At 45.4% G+C, this 22,227-nt stretch overlaps 3 protein-coding genes across 5 annotated transcripts in view; 2 read left to right on the top strand and 1 right to left on the bottom strand.

The window, feature by feature from the left end:
* LOC144697102 (uncharacterized) overlaps positions 1–22,227 on the bottom strand; it is a 377,962-nt gene that overhangs the window by 80,802 nt on the left and 274,933 nt on the right. The gene's annotated exons all lie outside the window — the stretch shown is intronic.
* LOC144697340 (uncharacterized) overlaps positions 1–22,227 on the top strand; it is a 316,254-nt gene that overhangs the window by 61,228 nt on the left and 232,799 nt on the right. The window lies entirely within an intron of this gene.
* On the top strand, positions 5,135–13,333 carry LOC144697295 (uncharacterized). 3 transcript variants are annotated; one of them, XR_013580332.1, is made up of 4 exons: positions 5,142–5,206; positions 8,492–9,447; positions 11,419–11,851; positions 12,185–13,327. XR_013580332.1 is itself a non-coding variant. In XM_078569257.1 (3 exons), the coding sequence occupies exon 2, from the start codon at positions 8,981–8,983 to the stop codon at positions 9,437–9,439; it is 459 nt and encodes a 152-aa protein (XP_078425383.1). In that variant the 5' UTR covers positions 5,135–5,206; positions 8,492–8,980; the 3' UTR covers positions 9,440–9,447; positions 11,419–13,333. The 3 variants fall into 3 exon arrangements, 2 of the variants coding, with proteins under 2 accessions (XP_078425383.1, XP_078425384.1); XM_078569257.1 differs by having other exon boundaries at positions 5,135–5,206; positions 11,419–13,333; XM_078569258.1 differs by having other exon boundaries at positions 8,492–9,452; positions 11,430–13,327.

The following is a 22,227-nucleotide window of genomic DNA, read 5'->3' as shown; positions in this document are numbered from 1 at the left end:
TAGGTGCAGTTGTAGGTCATTCGGCCCTCGAACCTGCTCTGCCATTCAGTATGATCATGGCTGATCCTCTATCTCAACACCATCCTCCCAATCACTCGGCATTCCCCTTGATACCTTTACAGTCCAGAAATCTATCTGTTTCCTTCTTAAATATATTCTTTAACTCGGCCTCCACAGTCTTCTGTGGCAGAGAATTTCACAGGTTCACCACCCTTTCAGTGTGAAGAAGTTTCTCCTCATCTCAGTCCTAAACGTTTTACCCAGTATCCTGAGGCAGATTCCTTGTTGAAGCCTCATCCTCACACAGAACATGTGTACGATTTCTCCGCACTGTGAATGGTGTGATTTTTTTTCAGGCTGTGTAACTGGTTAAAGTTCTTTCCCCCGTCAGTTCACTGGAACACTCTCACTTGGGTGTGTGTGTCTCGGTGCTTTTGCAGTCACACTGATGTTTGAAATCTTTTCCAAGTACAGAAGAGACAAACATTTCTTCTTCCACATTCAAAGGTTCATGATATTCAGATCCAGAATAATCAAGTGACTCAAACCAAGATGATTGTTTAGAGTTTTCCATCTACAAATCCTTCCCTTCTAATACCTGCAAAAAGAGTTTACAAAATTTATCGTTGTAAGTACAGGGTGTAGAAATTCAGAATAGACAATTCCAGTTTTTAAATTATTCTTTCTCTGGATGTTGGCGTCACTATGTTGCCAGCATTTGTTGCCCATCCCTGATTACCCTTGAACTGAGTAGCTTGCTATCTTACTCAGTAGCTGAGTAGCTTGCATTTCAGAGGGCATTTAAAAGTCAACCTCATTGCTGTGGCCCTGGAGTCATGTAGGTCAGACCAGGTAAGGACAGCAGATTTCCAAAAGGACATTGGTGAACCAGATGGGTTTTTACAACAATCAATGGTAATTTCATAGTCACCATTACTGAGACTAGCTTTTAATTCCAGATTTATGGGATTTGAACCTCTGGATTACTAGTCCAGTGACATTACCACTGCGCCATCGCATTTCCCTGATAGAATATATTTTCACCTTGTTTCTCAAAACTATAAATCCACGTTCCACACACACTCCCACCTCCATGGGTTTCTATGAGATCCCCCCTCATTCTTCTGAACTCCGGGAGAAGCCCCGCAGCTGCAAACCAGGAGCTGACAATTATTCCTCAGCGTTTGCGGATCCACAAAGTGTTTCCAAATCCTCCCTGTCCAGCCGCCGGCTCCATCGCTCCCTCCCCCCGGGCCTGTCACCGCGGGGTAAACACGGGGCCTGGGGCCTACCCCAGAAGTTGATCCAGTTCCCAATCCAGCCGCGGTTTCCATTCCTACCCTGTGCTCACAATCTCCTCCCGCCTCCCGAACCGTCCGGTCCTCCTCAGTCACCATGGCTGACACTGAGCATGCTCAGAGCGCACACCCACACTGCACCTGCGCACTGGACTCTTATCGTCATTGATAGGGGACTTTCTGCAGCGCGGGGTGTTCTGGATGCACAAGCCGCCATAGGGGCGAGCCGGTGATCAGGAAGACTTTTTTGCAGTAGGCAAAATAGAAGATCCATGGGTGAGGAGGATACTGGACATGAAGCACAATGAGGGGTTATGACACTTTATTAAATACAGGTGCACATTACACTGATAGGATATCAGTTACACACGAGCAGCCGGTGGTGTGGAGCCTTCTGAGCATCCGCATCCTTGACAGCGAGTATTTACAGGCACTCTGACATGCAAAACCATCTCATTTAATAAGATAAATTTGTTTACTGCTTATTATTGCGACTGGGGTCACATTAGAAGTTCGTGCAGCCTGCAGCTCCCCAGTTTTATTAACCCACTCCCTCCAGCATTCTTTCACCCCCAAGAATCTTGTCATTGGCCTCAGTCTTTTTTCTGTATGCTCAGGTCACTCTGCCCAAAACGTAGCCACTCCTGCACCGGGGCACAAGGAATAATCAGCCTCTCATGCATTGATGCACTGTATTTCCCTTATGTCCTAGTGTCATGCTATGATTGCAGCACAGAAGGAAGGCATTCGAAAAATCGTGACTGTGCCAACTCTCTGCATGAGTTACTCACCTCGTCCCACTCCCACCATCTTTGGCACATAGCCCTGCATTTTATTTCACTTCAGATAATTGTCCAATTCTCTTTGGGAGACCTCAATTGAACCTGCCTCCACCACATTCTCAGGCAGTGCATTCCAGATCCCACTTGCAACATAGAAACCTTTTTCTCATTTCACAATTGCTTCTTTTTTCAGTCACCTTCAATTTGTGTCCTCTGGTTCTACTCTTATCTGAAATATGACTTGCTAGGAACAGCCTCTATTGCAGATCTTTAGTTTCAACGTGTGCAAGCGTCTTTATTATACAGAAATGCTTTATACGGTTTTTAGAATTATTTATGAACATAGGACTTAGGAGCAGGAGTCGGCCATTCAGCCCTTCAAGCCTGCTCCGCCATTTAATAAGATCATGGCTGAGCTGGTTGTGTCTCAACTCCACTTTGCCGTGTGTCCTCCATAACCCTTGACTCCCTTGTTTATCAAAAATCTGTCTAACAGTGCTTTGAATAAATTCAATGACCCAGCCCCCACTGCTTTCTGGGGAAGAGAATTCCACATTCCAGCAACCCTTCAAGAGAAAAACTTTCTCCTCAACTCAGTCTTAAATGGAGGTCTCTTATTCTTAAACTGTATACCCCGGTTGTAGTCCCTCCCACAAATGGAAACATCGTTCCAGTATGCACCTGATCAAATTTATGTCTTCCACATCTGGCTTCTCTCTGTCTACATTCTCCACCTCGGGCTGAAATATATTCTTCATTTTGTAGCTTCGAAGATTATTTCTTTGTCAGTGCAAACATTTCCATTATATTCTTTCTCCTTGTAACCTATCTAAGAATTATCTTCATCAAGCAGAACATCAATATAAGGAGAATTAAAAACAAAAAACTACTGCGGATGCTGGAAATCCAAAACAAAAATCGAATTACCTGGAAAAACTCAGCAGGTCTGGCAGCATCGGAGAATTAACATCATCTGTAATATCAGGAGGAAAGTAGTGGCTGCAATTATCCAAGGATATTGTCCTGCATTGTATACTATCTCTCACCGGAGCTGTTCACATGGGTGGCAATAGAGCTCTCAATGTTTTTCTTTTTTGCTACTTCTCTGCCAGATGTTGTTCAATATCGATTTAAGGTTCAGAGAAAGCGGTGGAATTGGACAGCCAAAACTACTCGCAGTCCCCGAAGGGTAAAGTTCACTTGAATTTCTGAAACATTGTGGCTCTTATCCCCAGTATTGTTCAGGTTGATTGTTGTGAGGCAAAATGTTGTCCACCTGATCATACAGGAAGTGTCCCCATGTATGTCTGTCAGTGCGTGTGTGTGTGTATGTGTGTGTGTCTGTGTATGTGAGTGCTGTTTAAACCTCACATTTACACATGCAGACCCCACTTCTCCTGGAACAACACGAAGAGTCTGCCGCTTTCCAGGGCCTTCCTTTCCCTTCGCTATTATCCTCAGTTAGTTCACAAATTCCTTGTGTACATCATCCATCAATATGTCCATGTTGTCCATTTTAAATACTTCAGTCGATCATACCAACAGAGAACAATGACATTGTTGCTGTCACAGGGAATCAGTTCTGAAATATTGTCAATCTGATTTTAAGGCTTCCTGGAGTACATACGATCATATGAATTCAGAGCAGAAGTAGGCCACTCGGTCTGTCGCGCCTGCTCCGCCATTTAATAAGATCATGGCTGATCTGATTGTAACCTCAACTCCACATTCCTGCCTACTCCTGATAACCTTTCACCCCCTTGGTCATCAAGAATCTATCTAGCTCTGCCTTAAAAATATTCAAAGACTCTGCTTTCACTGCCTTTTGAGGAAGGGAGTTCCAAAGACCCACAACCCTCTGAGGGGAAAAAAATTCTCCTCATCTCTGACTTAACATTCTATTAGCTTTCCTAATTACCTGCTGTACCTGAATACTAACCTTTTGTGATTCATGCACTGGGACATCAGATCCCGCTGAATTTTAGAGCTGCTCAATCTCTCACCATTTAGATAATATGCTTTTTTTATTCTTCCTGCCAAAACGAACGATTTCACATTTGCCCATGTCATACTCCATTTGCCAGATCTTTGCCCACTCACTGAACCCATCAATGTCCTTTGTTGCCTTCTTACATCCTCTTCACAATTTCCTTTCCTACCTACCTTTGTGTCATCAGCAAATTTAGCAACCATTCCTACGGTCCAAGTCATTTATATAACTTGTAAAAAGTTGAGGCCCCAGCACTGATCCCTGTGGCACACCAGTTGTCACATCCTGCCAACCAGAAAAGACCCATTTATGCCAACTCTCTGCTTCCAGTTAGCTAGCCAATCTTCTGTCCATATCAATATGTTACCCCCTGCACCATGAGCTTTTATTTTCTGCATTAACCTTTGATGTGGTACTTCATCACTGATCCAAACCTGCCCACTTAATCACTATCTAAGTTCCAGATTTTAATATAATTTTTCAAGATAGAAAACGTACATCATTTAGCTCTTTAAACCTGATTCAGCACAATATACTACAAGACATTGTCTTTGAGATCAGTATTTTCTTTATAGTCTGTGTTGTTCCGAATGACAACAGTATTAAACTTCTCCCTAACCTGTCCTAACCCTTCTGCCGATTCATTTATTGAAACCAGGGACTCGCCTTGTTCTAATGGTGACATTCACTGTCTGCCCTGTGATGCCTTGAAGTCAGGCCTTAAATTGTTTGTGCATTGTTTCAACATGTTGCCACATTTCACTTAAATATGTTGAAATGTTTGCTCCACACCCACAGGGTTTCATCTGTCTAAAGTCACAAACAGAAAGGTCCAGTTTTCTCCTGGAGTTTGAGACAAATCAGCTTTCAAAATGATGCAGAGTTTCAGCCAATGAGGGACATCCGGGATCAGCCCCGCCCCTCATTCACTCCGATTGGTTGGAGCAGCAGCTGCTCCCTCTCGGACTTCCAAACTTGCCCCTCTTCCTATTGGTCCGGAACTGCCGTCAATCAGCCGGGCAGTGTGAGCTGGAGCATGCGCAGTGTGAAAGAGTCCGGAGCATGCGCAGCGCGATTGATGGCCTTGCGGGAAGAGGCGCCTGTTTGTCCCGGAGAAGCGGAGTCAGAGCGAGGCGGTGGGTGGGAGGATTTGGAAACATTTTGTGGATCCGCAAACCCTGAGGAATAATTGTCAGCTCCTGGTTTGCAGCTGCGGGGCTTCACCCTCCCGGGAACAGGCCCAGGTTAATGGCCGCCATCCTGGGTCAGCGAGTGGAGGATGGTTCACATCAGAGGATGGGGGAGGGGGGAACAATAAATAAGAGGTTACACTTTGGGCTCAAATCAATGAGGAATCTGATCTGTGGGAAGGAAGGAAACCCTGGGAGGTGGGCGGGGAGGATTCAGAAACACCCGCTGGAGGCCCCAAACCCCCAATAAGACTCATTGATTTTATTGTCAGTCTGCAGACAGGAGCTGGAGAACTGAACCCAGGCAGAGGAGAGGGAGGGAGAAAACTGGGAGTGGAGGAAAGAAATGGTGGAGATGGTGAGATGGGTTTGGATTTCAGCCCAGGGAGGAGGGAGAGTGTGTGGGATGGGGATTTACAGCTTTGGGGAAACGAGAGGAAGAAATGGTCCATAGAAACTAGAATTGTCTGTTCTGAATTTCTAGGCTGTGCTGACAGTTAAAAGTTTTGTAAACTCCTTTTGCAGGATGTTAGAAGGGGAAGATTTACAGAGGGAAGCTCAAATCAAACTTCACATCAAGATTTAAAACTGTCACTTGATTCATCAGGACCTGAATATCATCGGCAATTGACTGTGGAAGGAGAAATGCTTGTCTGTTCTGTCTGTGGGAAAAGATTTCAAACATCAGTGTGACTGGAAAAACACTGAGGCACACACACACCCGAGAGAGAGTGTTCAGTGGACCGATTGTGGAAAGAGCTTTCACCAGGTACACAGCCTGAAAAAACATCACACCATTCACAGCGGGGAGAGACCGTACACGTGTTCTGTGTGTGGACAAGATTTTAACTGATTATTCAACCTGGAGAGACATAAGGACTCCGGCACCATGGAAAAACCATGGAAATGTGAGGATTGTGGTAAAGGATTCAATTATCCATCTCAGCTGGAAATCCATTGACGCATTCATGTTGGGGAGAAGCCGTTCACCTGTTCCGTGTGTGGGAAGGGATTCACTCAGACAACCAAACTCATGTCACACCAGCGAATTCACACTGAGGAGAGGCCATTCAGCTGCACTCACTGTGAAAAGAGGTTCAGGTCTTCATCTGACCTCAATATACACCAGCGACTTCACACTGGGCAGAAGCCATTCACTTGCCCTGTGTGTGGGAAGGGATTCACTCATTCTTCCGGCCTTAGGTCACATCAGCGAGTTCACTCTGAAGAGAAGCCATTCAGCTGTACTTCCTGCAGGAAGAGTTTCAGGCATTCATCTGCCCTTGCTGAACACCAGCGAGTTCACACTGGGGAGAAGCCATTTAGCTGCACTTCCTGTGGAAAGAGTTTCAGGCAGTCATCCACCCTCATTGCAGACCAGCGAGTTCACACTGGGGAGAGACCGTTCACTTGCTCCATGTGTGGGAAGGGTTTCACTTTATCATCCGCCCTCGAGTCACACCAGCAAATTCACACTGAGGAGAAGCCATTCAGCTACACGGACTGTGGAAAGAGTTTCAGGTGTTCATCTGCTCTCCTGGCACATCAGAGAGTTCACACTGGAGAGAGACCATTCACCTGCTCCGTGTGTGGGAAGAGATTTACTTGGTCCTTCAACCTAGTGACACATGAGCGAGTTCATAAGTGACTGCAGGGGTTGGATTCTGCTGTTATCACTGATGTTAATCACATCCAGGATTGATAGTCTGACAATATCAGGTTTGTTTCTGCTGATGTTAACAACCCCTATAATTGGCTGGAGTTTAATATTCTGGACGTGTCACTGATATTTGGGGCTGCAGTGTCCCTTTTTAAAAGCACCATTTGTGATCATTCCCCTTAATTCATGAACTGCTGGAAGGTTGGATCCATTCCACAGGACGTGCATGACACAACAATAATCACAATTTACAAAAACAAAGGGGACAGAGGAGATTGCAACAAAAACTTTGTCCACCAAAGGTCCTAAGTCTCATCCACTCCTTTCATGACACCGTACCCTGTACTGTACAGTTTGATGGCTCCACTTCTGACAGTTTCAGGGTGAAGAATGGTATGAAACAGGGCTGTGTCCAAGTCCCCAGTTTGTTTGGTATTTTCTTCTCCATGTTCCTGACCTTGGCCTTCCCTGCAGATATGGAAGGATTTTCCCTGCATACTCAGTCAGACGGCAAACTCTACGATCTGTCCAGACTGAAGTGAAGACAAAACACAGCTTGCCTTGATCAGACTTCCTCAACACTGATGATGTCATGCTTGTGACTCAACTATAAGTCAGCTACAAAGACTCATGGACTGTCTCTCCCATGTCTGTAACTTGTTCTCCCTCACTGTAAACATCAAGAAAACTGTGGTTTGGACACTGGTTGTCACATCTCCGTCCTTGATCATACTAAATAACACCCCGCTGGAAGTGGTCAGTTAATTCTGTGACTTTGGGTCCACAGTGACAGACAATCTGTCCCTTGATAGAGAATCCGATGCATGCGTAGGGAAAGCAGGTCCACCTTTGGCTGACTCATAATCGTCCATGGAATAACATCAAGCTGCCTCTCAGCACCAAGATGCTGGTTTATGAGGCCTGTGTCCTCAGCACCTTGTTGTCTGGCTGTGAAACATGGACGGTTCACAGTGATCAGGAAAGGAAGCTCAACAACTTTCACCTTCAATGCTAGCGGCACATTCTGGGCATCTCAGGGACAGAATCAGGAATGTGGCAGTCCTCTCAAAGACAAATCACCCAAGTATGTTGGCTCTCATCAAGCAGAGGTGACTTCACTGGCTCTGAAGAAGAGTCATATCAGACTTGAAACGTTAACGCTGTTTCTCTCTCCACAGATGCTGCCAGACCTGCTGAGTTTTTCCAGAAATTTTCTGTTTCTACCCCATAAGAGACTGCTGGCCTCTCTTCCATGGTCTTGTCCGTGTCTGGGTGGCTCTGGAGAGGGAGCATGTGGTGTCCATTCATACGGCTGATACTTTCCACCACCGGTGGGTACCTCAGGGTACAGAGTGTCTCAGAGACACTGGAAACAATATTCTGGTTTAGTTAGGAAGGTTCTCTTCACTCTAGTTGGGGCTTTGATACTGATTTTAGGCTCTTTTAGTTTAATTGGACAACATGTTTGAGAGAACAAGAGAAGAAAGTATGTTCTATAGAAACTAGAATTGTCTGTTCTGAATTTCTATCCTGGACTGACAGTGATGACTTTTGTGAATCTCTGTTTACAGGATATTAGAAGATGATTTGAAGATGGGAAACTCAAACCAAACATCTCATCAAGATCTGACAGAGTCACTCGATTCATCAGGACCTGAATATCATCGGCCTTTGAATGTCGAAGGAGAAATGTTTTTTCTGATTGTGGGAAAAGATCTCAAGCATCAGTGTAACTGGAAAAGCACCAAGACACACACACCCAAGTGAGAGTGTTCCAGTGCACTGATTGTGGATAGAGCTTTAACCAGTTACACAGCCTGAAAAAACATCACACCATTCACAGCGGGGAGAGACTGTACATGTGTTGTGTGTGTGGATGAGGCTTCAACTGATCATCCAACCTGGAGAGATACAAGGACACTGAGACCACAAAGAAACCATGGAAATGTGGGGAATGTGGGAAGGGATTCACTTGCCCATCCCAGCTGGAAGCTCATCGACGCACTCACACTGGGGAGAGACCGTACACCTGCTCCGTGTGTGGGAAAGGATTCACTCTGATGTCCAGCCTTCAGTTACACCAGCGAGTTCACACTGACGAGAGGCCTTTTAAATGCTCTGACTGTGAGAAATGTTTTAAAATCTCACCGGATCTAATTAAACACCAGCTTGTTCACACTGACGAGAGACCATTCAGTTGTTCTCAATGTGAGAAGAGATTCAGACAGTCGTCTCACCTCATTCAACACCAGCGAGTTCACACCGGGGAGAGGCCGTACACCTGCTCCGTGTGTGGGAAGGGATTCACTTCATCATCCAACCTGGTGACACATCAGCGGGTTCACACAGGGGAGAAGATATTTGCCTGCTCTGTGTGTGGGAAGGGGTTTTCTCAGTCATCAAACCTGCTGAGACACCAGCAAGTTCACACTGGGGAGAGGCCGTTCACCTGCTCTGTGTGTGAGAGGAGATTTGCTCGATTGTCTCACTTGCTGACACACCAGCGAGTTCACAAGTGACTGCAGAGGTTGGGTTCTGCTGTTAATGATTCCTTTGTTTCTGCTGCTGTTAGTAACCCCTGTAACTGCACCGGAGTTTAATATTCTGGATGTCTGTCAATGAGTTTAGATGAAAGCAGACAGCGCTGTTGTAAGAACATAAGGGCGAGGAGCAGGATTAGACTAGACGACCTGTCATGCCTGCTCTGCCATTCAACACGATCATGGCTGATTTCAGCCTCAATTCCACTTTTCTGCCTGTTCCCCATGATCCTCGATTCCCTGAGAGACCAAAATCCTGTCTCAGTCTAAATCTCAGTCTTCAACATCTTGAAAGATGTAAAATGAAACTTTACAGGACAGAAGGAGGCCATATGGCCCATCATGTCTGTGCCAGCCCAATCCCACTATCCAGTTCTTCATCTGTAACCTTGCAGGTTACAAAACATCAAGTTCCTAACTTTATTGATTGGTGCTACAGTCAGTCTCCACCTCATTCCCATAAAATAATCACAACCTGAATTGTGAATCACAATGGTGGGGCTTTTACCCAACATTCCCAGAGGTAGAGAATGTCCCTTATCCACACCACAGGAGACCAGTGCGCAGGCTCAGTGCCCTCCAGTGTTTGGAGCATGCGCAGTGTCAGTCATGACCATGGAGAGCCACTTGTTTGTCGCTTCTGCAGCTGGCCGAGGAAGAAATGGAGTCGGCGGCTGGACAGGGAGGATTTGGAAACACTTTGTGGATCCGCAAACCCTGGGGAATAATTGTCAGCTCCTGGTTTGCAGCTGCGGGGCTTCTCCCTCCCGGGAACAGGCCCAGGTTAACGGCGGCCATCCTGGGTCAGCGAGTGGAGGATGGTTCACATCAGAGGATGGGGGAGGGGGGACAATAAATAAGAGGTTACACTTTGGGCTCAAATCAATGAGGACTCTGATCTGTGGAAACTATTAAGAAATGGCTCCTTGTAAAACATGACCTCAAGGTGACATTGGGCAGGAAGAAAACCAGAAACCAAAATGGGACAAGAGACTGAGTTTAACTTAGTTAGAGAGAGAGAGAGAAAGAAGGATGGAAACCCTGGGAGGTGTGGAGAAACCACCTTCACAATTGCTTATTAAATCTCCACACAGTAAGTTCTGGACACATGGTTAATGTCTGTTATTCTGTGTGGTCGGTCAGGGTGATTCAGATCAATAGATAATTGATTTGGTTCGATAGATAATTGGTTTATAGAAAAATCATCATGGTGCCAGGCATTGAATTGTGATGATGATACAAATAAAACAAGTAATCATCATTCATGACATAGTTATAGGCAATATTAAAATTAAAATATAAATCAATAAAAGGATTGCACAATTATGATTATTTCAGCATACAAGTCATTACAATATGTTACAAAATGGAGGACTCCTTAATCTATAGAATAGAAATGAAAGGTTTACTGCATTCTGCATTTTTTATTAAAGTCCTTCGATTAAATGTTGTCAGCTTGAGTTCATTAAATTCTCAATCATTTACATCCTATTTATGAGTTTTATACAGTAGGTGATCGGGCTGCCTTGTAGTGTATTTGTCCCATAGCTTATTTGCAGGATGGTATATTTTATCCTGAACTCCATTGCATTTACTTCCATGTGAATGGGAGGTGGGATTCTGGCGTTTTCTACTGAAGTCCAGACAGAGTTTCCCCACATTTCAGCAAGGGAACACAAATTCAGACGTTTGATTGCGTAATGTTTTGTCATGAGTCACGAATTAAGTGAATTATCGAACACGTTGCTGTCTCTATCGGATTTGTTAAAAGAATAGAGAAAGAATTATCCAACACTTTATTTAGATTTTAGCCCTGGAAGGAGGGAGAGTGTGTGGGACGGGGATTTACAGCTTTGGGGGAATGAGGGAGGAAAAAATGTTCCATAGGAACTAGAATTTTCAGTTTTGGATTTCTGTCCTGGACTGACAGTGATGATTATTGTAATCTCCTTTTACAGGGCTTTAGAAGGGGAAGATTTGCAGATCGGTAACTCAAACCAAAAATCACATCAAGATCTGACAGAATGACTCAGTTCATCAAGACCTGAACATCATCGGCTTTTGAATGTGGAAGGAGAAATGTTTGTCTGTTCTGACTGTAGGGAAAGATTTGAAACAACTGGGAATAGCACCAAGACACACACACCCGAGTGAGAGTGTTCCAGTGCACTGGTTGTGGAATGAGCTTTAACCAGTTACGCAGCCTAAAAACAAACAGAACCATTCGCAGTGTGGAGAAACCATACACGTGTTCTGTATGTGAACGAGGCTTCAACTGATTGTCCAACCTGGAAAGACTTAAGGACACAGACACCATGGAGAAACCATGGAAATGTGAGGACTGCGGGAAGGGATTCAATTACCCATCCCAGCTGGAGATTCATCGACGCAGTCACACCGGGGAGAGGCCGTTCTCCTGTCCGGTGTGTGAGGAGGGATTCACATTATCATCCAGCTTACATATACACCAGAGAACTCACACCGGGGAGAAGCCGTTAACCTGCTCCGTGTGTGGGAAGAGATTCAATTTTCTGTCCCAGCTGCTGAGACACCAGCTCGTTCACATTGATGAGAGGCTGTTTAACTGCTCTGATTGTGAGAAGAGCTTTAAAAGATGAGAGGACCTGGTCAAGCACCAGCTTGTTCACACTGAGAGACGGTTCAGTTATTCTCACTGCGGGAAAGTGTTTAGACAATCACTGAACCTCATAAAACACCAACAAGTTCACACCAGGGAGAGGGCACTCACCTGCTCCGTGTGTGGGATGGGATTCACTCGACTATCTCACCTCAGCTCACATCAACTTGTTCACACTGATAACAGACCTTTCCAATGTTCTGAATGTGGGAACAGCTTTAAAACCACAGGTGACCTGCTGAGACACCAACGAATTCAACTGAGGAGAGGCCGTTTATCTGCTCCATCTGCCAGAAAGGATTTATTTGTTTGACCAACCTCAAGTTACACCAATGAGTTCATTCTGATAGGAAATCCTTTCCAATGTTCTGACTGTGAGAAGAACTTTAAAACTACAAGGGATCTGCTGATGCACCAGCGCACTCACACAGGGGAGAGGCCATTCACCTGCTCCGTATGTGGGAAAGGATTCACCCGTTCATCCCACCTACTGACACACCAGCAGGTTCACACTGGGGAAAGGTCGTTCACCTGCAATGTGTGCGCGAAAGGATTCACTCGGCGAGCTCACCTCAATTCACATCAACTTGTTCAGACTGATAACAGACCTTTCAAATGTTCAGAATGTGAGAAGACTTTTAAAACCCCAGGTGTTCTGCTGAGACACCAGCGAATTCACACTGAGGAGAGGCCTTTCACCTGCTCCGTGTGTGGGAATGGATTCACTCATTCATCCCACTTAATGAGACACCAGCGTGTTCACAACTGAATGCAAGGGTTGGATTCTGCTGTTATCACTGCTGTTAATCACATCCAGGACTGAAGCAGGTTCATCCTGACAGTTGGGCTGATGTTAATAGCCCTGTAGCTGGGCTGAAGTTTAATTCATTTGACAGATCTCAAGATATTAATGTTGTTTGAAACACAGAGTGTCGGGTCCTTAATTTCTTCAAGATAAAAGAAGAATAATTGATGTCCTGTTACTGACTGCTGGATTTTTGGGCCTTTTCTCCTTTCTAACTCTCAATGATTTCAGTTCTCATACCTTCGGTTACTCTAATGAACAAGTCCCAGCTCCCCATACCTTCCAGAGTGTCTCGCCGAGCCTTGGGATCCAGAGAAGGTATTGGTCACACAGCCGGGATGGATAAACACAAAACCCAACCTGCTAATCACTTTCAGACACGACTTACTGTGTGTCCCGCAGCAAAAGTCAAATAAATCAGTTTTCTGTTAAACACGGAGTGTGTCGAGTCTTTTAAATATCTATAACACCAATTACTTCCTTTTGAAGTGCTCTCCCTTCCCCCCATCCCCCTGGTCTCCTTCATCCTCACCTCTGTAAGATTAAGGTTCGGGAGTCACAGATTATCCAAAAAATTGTTTATTAATTATTAAGTAGCTTATTAAGAAGAATCATAGATTAACTATGATGCACAAACTAAATGGACATAAAATAACATCCGACCTGTGACAGGTGAGAGTGCATTTGACAGCAGTCTCTTGTTCGATGTTTGCAGGTGCTTTCTCTTTTGTTCTGTCTTCTCGAACTGACCAAGGGGTTAGGAAGTTAGGAATGTTTCTAGCGATGAGGACTGCCCCCTTTCCCTCTGAGCACCCGTTAATATACTTTATTTCTAGGGGCTGGTAGTTTATCCCATGTCAATCACTTGTTCAATCCCCATCTGGCCGTTACCAGAGGCAAGGTAGCCATGGTGTCACCTCCCCCTGTCCAGCACTTTACCTGAAGCTCATTTTGCAGCTTATCTCGTGCTTGGTGCCATCTGTTAACTCCTGCCAGACACTTGTCGAGATTCTCCTCTGCTGTTATCTTTGGTTTTCCCTGGCTCTGGCTGTTAAGAACTATTTTTTCAAAGTGAGAGAGAGAAAAGTAACAACCTTGTGTCAGACAGTCTCATGCAATCTCTGCTGATTCGATAATAATTCTGTAATAGTCTTAAAGGTACCATTTCTTACAGCTCCCCGCTTTGAGAAGGAAATATCTTTATTCATTTATCACAATTCTGCTTTCTAGTTAATCTAGTTATTTCTACACGAGAGCTCATTCCCCTAATTTTTTGATTACATACTGTGGATAACATACTGAAGCTATTGCTGAAAAAAAGTGATGTCTACGTTTTTTGTCTTGCACTCGTCAGGACACTCGCAAGAATACCAACATAAGGGAGAAAACAACAATTTATACTATATGTGAAGAGAGTACTGATTGGTTAGGAAGTGGCGTTGCCATGGAGAATGCACTGCTGATGGTGACTGACAGTTAACTGCCAAGCATTGTTTGAAATTTAAACCAGGCAGCTTGACACTGATTGTTCAGGGATGTCGGTGGCTGTCAAGGTCAAAACAGAGGTCACCCCCCAACCAGCCCGCCACCTCCAAGCACCCAAACTCCCCCCGAGCCCACCAGCTCCGAGCGCTGACCCCTCGCTGATCCCGCCAGCTCCAAGCTCCCAACTCCCTGAGCCCACCAGCTGTGAGCACACGCCGCCCCAACCCCAAGAACCACCCGCGACCGCCAAATCCTGCCAGCTCCAAGCAAATTGAAATTTAGGTCGCCAAGGCCTCATGAGGTCCTGGGCTCCGGAGGCTGGGGTCGGGGCCAAGGTGGGGGTCCGGGTGGAGGTGGAGGTGGGGGTGGGGTCAGGGTGGTGTTTAGGACCGAGTTGGAGGCCAGGGCCGAGGCAGACCCTCCCCCAGTCTGCTATCTCCAAGCACCACCCCATCCAAGATTTAACTCTCCCCCAGCTCTGAGCACCGCCCTCCCAACCCACCGCCCCCCCCACCACCCTCCCCCCAGCTCTGAGCACCTCCGCCCCTCACCCCAGCTCTGAGCACCCTGGCTCCCATAGCTCAAAGACCCCGTCCCCAGCTCTGATCACCCCCCCGCTCTGAGCACCCACCCCTTGGTGAACTTACCTGGTGCTCTGAGTACCCCGGCCAGAAATGGCGATTTAAAAAACTTATGTGGCAAATGATGACATAATGCTTGACCAATCACAGGCTGTTCCCGCCCCACATAGCCAGCCACTGGTGAGCCTATCAGCAGCCAATGCATGGAGAAACCCATCTATGATTGGATGAGCAGATTCTCTGAGCATTTTTCAAAATTCAGTCTGGGAAGTCTTGGACGGTTGACTCCAACGATGTGGCAGGCCAGATGAAAATGCCTCAGGGGCCACATCCAGCTGGGCCTTGGACATGTCTGTTTGAGCATTTGTTGCCCATCTTTAATTGCCCTTGAACTGAGTGCCTTGCAGAGCCATTGCAAAGCACATTGCTGTCGGTCTGGAGTCACACCGCAGCCAGACCAGTTAGGATGGCAGATTTCCTTAAAGGATATTAGTGAACCAGATGGGTTTTTACAACAACTGATGATGGTTTCATGGTCACCATTCCTGAGACTAGCTTTATATTCCAGATTTATTAATTGATTTTAAATTCCTCCAGCTGTTGTGGCAGGATTTGAACCCATGTTCCCTGAGGATTAGCCCGAACCTCTGGATTATTAGTCTACTGACATTGCCACTATGCCAACGTCTTCCCTGATAAACATCAAACATCAGCAGAAACAAACCTAAATGATCAGAATGAACATGGTTCAGCTCCAGATGTGATTAACAGTGGCATTAACAAGAAAATTCAACCTCTGCAGTCACTTGTGAACTCGCTCGTGTGTCAGCAGGTTGGCTAACTGAGTGAATCCTTTCCCACACTGAGAGCAGGTGAATGGTCTCTCCCCAGTGTGAACTTGCTGGTGTGTAAGGAGTTGGGATGACTGAGTGAATCCTTTCCCACACACAGAGCAGGTGAATGGCCTCTCGCCAGTGTGACCTTGCCGGTGTACAGTGAGGGCAGATGATTGACTGAACTTCTTTCCACAGAAAGTGCAGCTGAATGGCTTCTCCTCAGTATGAATTCGCTGGTGTGACTGGAGACCAAATAAGGCAGTGAATCCCTTGCCACACACGGAGCATGTGAATGGCCTCTCTCCAGTGTGACTGCATCGATGAGGTTCCAATTCAGATGGGTGATTGAATTCCTTCCCACAATTCCCACATTTCCACGGTTTCCCCATGGTGTGACTGCGCTTGTGTCTCGACAGGCCGGGTGAATGGCTGAAGCCTCATCCACACAGACAACACGTGTACGGTCTCTCACTCTTATGACAGGTGCTTTTTGGTTCTATGTTCAAAATCCTATGATAGTCAGGTTATGATAAATCGAATGTCCTTGTTCGACCTTGAAGTGATGTTTGTTTGCGTTTTCTGACGACAAAGCCTCTCCTTCTAATACCCTGTTAAATTGATTTAAAACAGAAAAAAAAGTGAGAGCTGTACAGAAAGCTGTAAATTCCCGTCCCACACACTCTCCCTCCTCCCTGGGCTGAAATCCAAACCCATCTCACCATCTCTTTCCTCCACTCCCAGTTTTCTCCCTCCCTCTCCTCTGCCTGGGTTCAGTTCTCCAGCTCCTGTCTGCAGACTGACAATAAAATCAATGAGTCTTATTGGGGGTTTGGGGCCTCCAGCGGGTGTTTCTGAATCCTCCCCGCCCACCTCCCAGGGTTTCCTTCCTTCCCACAGATCAGATTCCTCATTGATTGGAGCCCAAAGTGTAACCTCTTATTTATTGTCCCCCCTCCCCCATCCTCTGATGTGAACCATCCTCCACTCGCTGACCCAGGATGGCGGCCGTTAACCCGGGAGGGAGAAGCCCCGCAGCTGCAAACCAGGAGCTGATAATTATTCCTCAGGGTTTGCGGATCCACAAAGTGTTTCCAAATCCTCCCCGTCCAGCCGTCTCCAGAAGCGAAAAAAAATCTCTGCAAAGACACCACTCGCACTGCGCATGCACCAGACACTTTCAGCGCGGCGCCTGCGCACCGGTCCGCAGCAGCATCCCTGCTGAGCATACTCAGCTCACAATGCCCGGCTGATTGACGGCAGTTCCAGACCAATAGGAAAAAGGTATGACAATGGAGGACCAAGTGGGGTGCTGCTGGTCCTCCAACCAATCGGAGTGAGTGAGAGGCGGGGCTGAACCCGGATCTCCCTCATTGGCTGAAACTCTGCATCATTTTTAAAGCTGATTTGTCTCAAACTCCAGGAGAAAACTGGACCTTTCGGTTTGAGTCTTTAAACAGATGAAACCCTGTGGGTGTGGAGCAAACATTTCAACATTTGTTCGTGAAAATTGGGAACATGATGAAACAATGGACACACAATTCAAGGACAGACTTCAAGGGATAACTGGGCAGACAGGAATGTCACCATAAGAACAAGGGGAGCCCCTGATTTCAATAAATGAACTGGCAGGAGGGTTAGGATAGGTTAGGGAGAAAGTTATACTCTCATCATTCAGAACAACTATAAATAAACAATTGATCTCAAATACGATCTCTTGTATTGATGAGATAAGGTGAATAAGTATTAAGGTTGTTAAACGACCTATGTTTTCTATATTGAACAATGATATCAAAACCTGGATGTCAGGTTTTACACAGCGCTCACACACAGAGACACCCACACACGCACCCACACACATGGGGACATACTTCCTGTCCGATCAGGTTGACAACATTTGTCCTCATACCAACAAACTCGACTGATACTGGGGAGAAGGGCCACAATGCTTCAGAATGTCAAGTGAATATTACCCTGCAGGGACTGCAAACAGTTTTGACCAACTAATCCCCCTTACTTTAACCTTAAATCCATATTGAACAACGTCTGGGAGAGAAACAAAAACAAAACAATAACATTGAACAGTCTATTGCCACCCAGGTTATCAGCCCTGTGGGAGATAGTATACAATACAGGACAACATCCTTGAATAATTACATCCACTACTTTCCTGCTAGTATTACAGATGATGCCAATTCACCTTACATTGCTGATCTGCTTGCTTAAGAGAATTCTAAAACAGATTATAAGAAGAAAAAAATAGAATGGGAACGTTTGCACTGAACAGGAGATAACCTTTGAAGCTACCAAAGGAAGAAGGTTCCTGAGACCTGAGGTGGAGAATGTTGACAGGGAGAAGCCAGATGGAAGACACAAATATCACAAATAACTCTAATAACTTCAGTAAACATTTCTTAATAGTAAAGGCATTTACCACATTTGCACTATGGATCTGCAATAGAGGTTTGTTCTAGCAAGTCATATTTGAGATAAAAATCGGACCAGAGGGCACTCATTTAAGTTGATTGAAAAAGAAGCATTGGTGACGTGAGGAAACATTGTTTTATGTTGTGGGTGGGACCTGGAATGCACTGCCTGAGAAAGTGGTGGAGCCAGATTCAATCGAGGCCTTCAGTAGAGAATTGGACAATTATCTGAAGAGAAAACATTTGCAATGCTACTGGCCAAAGATGAGCTACTCTTGCAGATTTTGCACAGACATGATTTGTCAAATGCTTTCCTTCTGTGCTTTAACCATTGCATGATTCTATGATATGAAGCAAATGCAGTTCCCCAATGTAGGAGAGGTTGATTGTTCCATCTTGATATAATTGAAACCCTGTCCCCAGTGCAGGAGTGGCTGGTTGTTGGGCAGTGTGAGCTGAGCATACAGGGATGGTAAAGGTTGAGGCACAGGTCAAGATTCTTGGGGATGAAATAGGCCTGGAGGGCGTTTGTTAATAAACCTGGGAGGTGCCAGCTGCATGTACCTCGAATGTGACCCCAGTCACAATTATAAACAGTAACCATATATATCACTGATTTTAATGAGATGGCTTTCCACGTCTTTGCTCAGATTTAAAGTGATTTGCAAAATAAGCTAATGTGAAATGAGCACTAGTGAGCACATCTAGAGTACTGTTTACAATATTGGTCACCTCATTTAAGGAAGGATATAAATTCGTTGGAAGCATTTCAGAGAAGGTTTACCAGGTTATTACCTAGAATGGGCGGGTTATCTTATGAAGAAAGGTTGGACAGGCTAGGCTTGTATCCGCTGGAGTTTAGAAGAGTAGGAGGCAACTTGATTGAAACAGAAAAGTTCCCAAGGGGTCTTGACAGGGTGGATGTGGAAAGGTTGTTTCCTCTTGCAGCAGAATCTAGAACTAGGGGTCACTGTTTAAAAAAAAGGGGTCGCCATTTAAAACGGAGATGAGGCGATTTTTTTTTCTCTCAGAGGGTCATGAGTTTTTGGAACTCTCTTCCTGAAAAGGTAGTGGAAGCGGAGTCTTTGAATATTTTTAAGGCAGAGGTGGATAGATTCTTGGCAAGCACGGGGGTGATACGTTATCGGGGGTAGGTGGGATGCAGATTTGAGGTTACTATCAGATCAGACATGATATTATTAAATGGCAGAGCAGGCTCTAGAGGCCGAATAGCCTACTCCTGATACTTGTTGGTATGTTTGACGTTGGGAGAAATTATTTCACACAGCGAGTGGTTCGAGTCTGGAATGCACTGCCTGGAAACGTAGTGGAGGCAGACTCAATCGAGGCATTCAAGAGGGCATTAGATGACTATTTGAATAATTACAATGCACAAGAGCACGGGGAAAAGGCAGAAGAATGGCACTAAGTCATGATCCTCATTTGAAGAACTGGTGCAGACATGATGGGCTGAATAACCTCCTTCTGCATTATAACATTCTGTGGTTCTGTATGTACTAACTGTAAAGGGGGTGGGCTCTCAGAAGGTTCCACTCTGCTCGCTGTATGTGTTTAATTCTATCAGTGAAATGTGCTTCTGTATTTCAGTGCTGGGGATATGATTTGGAGGGACGAGGGCGTACATTAGAAACTGGAAGGAATGAGTGGCCATGGTGAAAAGAAAACTGGGCATGTGGGAGCGACGGTCCCTCTCCATTGTGGGTAAGAACCTGGTTATCAGATATGTGAGGCACTCTCGGTGTTGCTGTACATGATACAGGTCTGGCTCACTCCTGTGCTGTGGCGACCAGCCAAGCCATCTTTCACTTTATCTGGTGGTCAAAAATGGATCGTGTTCACTGGGACAAGATGTACAAATCTTTAGATGAAGGGAGAAAAACGTGCCCAACATTGCTCTCATCCTGATGGCCACCTTTGTGTGTGGCTGCATCAAGCTGTGTGTAGACCCTCGGTACGCAAACGCCAAGTGCCACTATGTGCTGAGGTTCTACCTGTCCTCAGTGTTGTGAAGGATGGGGGGCCACGCTTCCACAGAACACTCAAAGTAGTTGGACCCATGCCATACCACCTACCCCTCGTGGAAAAAATTATGCAGAGAAGCATCTTTAGGGGAGGCATAGTGGTATTGTCACTGGATTGGTAAACCTGAATCCCATGGTAATGCACTGGGGACGTGGGTTTGAATCCCACCATGGCAGGTGGTGGAATTTGAATTCAATAAAAAAAAAATCTGGAATTTCTGAAAAACATTGATGTTTGTTGTTAAAGCTCATCTGGTTCACTAATGACCTTTAGGGAAGGAAATTTGACGTCCTTACCTGGTCTAGCTTACGTGTGACTCCAGGCCCACTGCAATGTTGTTGACCCTCAAATGCCCTCTGAACAAGGGCAATTAGTGGTGGGCAATAAGTGCTGGCCCAGCACATCCCATCCCATGAACGAATATTAAAAAACCCTTTGACCACAAGTCCATCAGGCAGTAGTTGGCATGTAATGTCCTAGAGGCCCTGTGGGAAAAGGAGATGGGGGATCCTGTTGGATGGTTCCCCGAACAGACTGTCAAAATTATTTGGCAAAAAGCCTCATTTCCAGAACTTTTCCAACCCAAGGCATAGTTTGGCTGGTGGTGATAAAGACCCTCCCCATTTGATCCTTCCGACATGCCAGGAGACTCACCCCCTCCGCACATTTCCCTTTAGGTAGCTGTGGTGGAGAAGAAACTGTTGTTCACCTCCTTGTGGAATGTGCCTTTGCAAAGAAGGTCTGGAGAAAAATGCAGTGGTTTTTGTCGATGTTCATCCCAAGCAGTTCTTTGACACTGGTCTCTGTGCTCTACGGGCTGTTCCGAGGGACACACACTGAGACAAACATCAACTGCAGCTGGAGGATCATCAACTCGGTGAAAGGCACTCTTTGATCTGCCTGAAACTTGTTAGTCTTCCAGTGCAAAGAGTTGTTCCTGACCGAGTGTTGCAGACTGGCACGTTCCAAGGTCTAGGACTATGTGCTGAGAGATGCACTAAAGCTTGGGGCAGCCACCGCAAAGGCACAATGGGGAAAGGTCGATGTCTAGGACCTTTCAGTCATAGTGCACCGAGGGGCTGGGAATTGTATTGACCCCTCGGGCTGTACGACTCACGTCGAATACTACATGTGTCACTATTGTATTGAAGCAACTCAGAGTACAGCATGACCCATGCAGATAACTTAAATACCATTGCACTGACTGTCTGTAATGACCATGTTGAAATGTCTGTAATGTTCATTGATTGTATTCAAGCACCTCGTGATCTATGTGGAAAACTTGAATATGATTGCACTTTTTGTGATGGCCAGTTTGAAATGTTTTGTAATGTTCTTTCAGATATTTAATGAATAAAGTATATTTTTCCAAAAAAAATTAGTGAGTCACATTGGATGTATACAGTAAATATTACATATATCACAATTGTATTGTAGCATCTCAGACTGCAAAATGATCTATGTAGAATATTTGAATATCATTGCACTGTCAAATTGGCCATTTTGAAATGGTTTATAGTGTTCTTTTAGATATTTTATGAATCAAATATACTTTTCCAAAAAAAAACTGTGTCAGCACCAATTATTGTGTGTCACGTCCAGTATGCTCCTCATCCGTAGATCTTCTATTTTGCCAACCGGGGAAAAAAACATTTCTTGATTACTCACTTATCTCTATGGTGGTTAGTTTACCCAGAACAGCCTGCGCTGCAGAAAGTCCCCAATCAACAACTGTAGGATAAAAACAAAAAACTACTGCGGATGCTGGAAATCCAAAACAAAAACAGAATTACCTGGAGAAACTCAGCAGGTCTGGCAGCATCGGCGGAGAAGAAAAGAGTCGACGTTTCGAGTCCTCATGACCCTTCAACAGAACTGAGTATTGTTAAGAGAGGGGTGAAATATAAGCTGGTTTAAGGTGGGGGGCGCGGGGGGAGAGAAGTTGAGGGGGGATAC

Source organism: Cetorhinus maximus, chromosome 23 (genome assembly GCF_964194155.1).
Source record: "Cetorhinus maximus chromosome 23, sCetMax3.hap1.1, whole genome shotgun sequence".
Taxonomy (NCBI): domain Eukaryota; kingdom Metazoa; phylum Chordata; class Chondrichthyes; order Lamniformes; family Cetorhinidae; genus Cetorhinus; species Cetorhinus maximus.
Note: the sequence above shows the minus strand (reverse complement) of the source record. Positions and strands in the feature narration are given on the sequence as shown.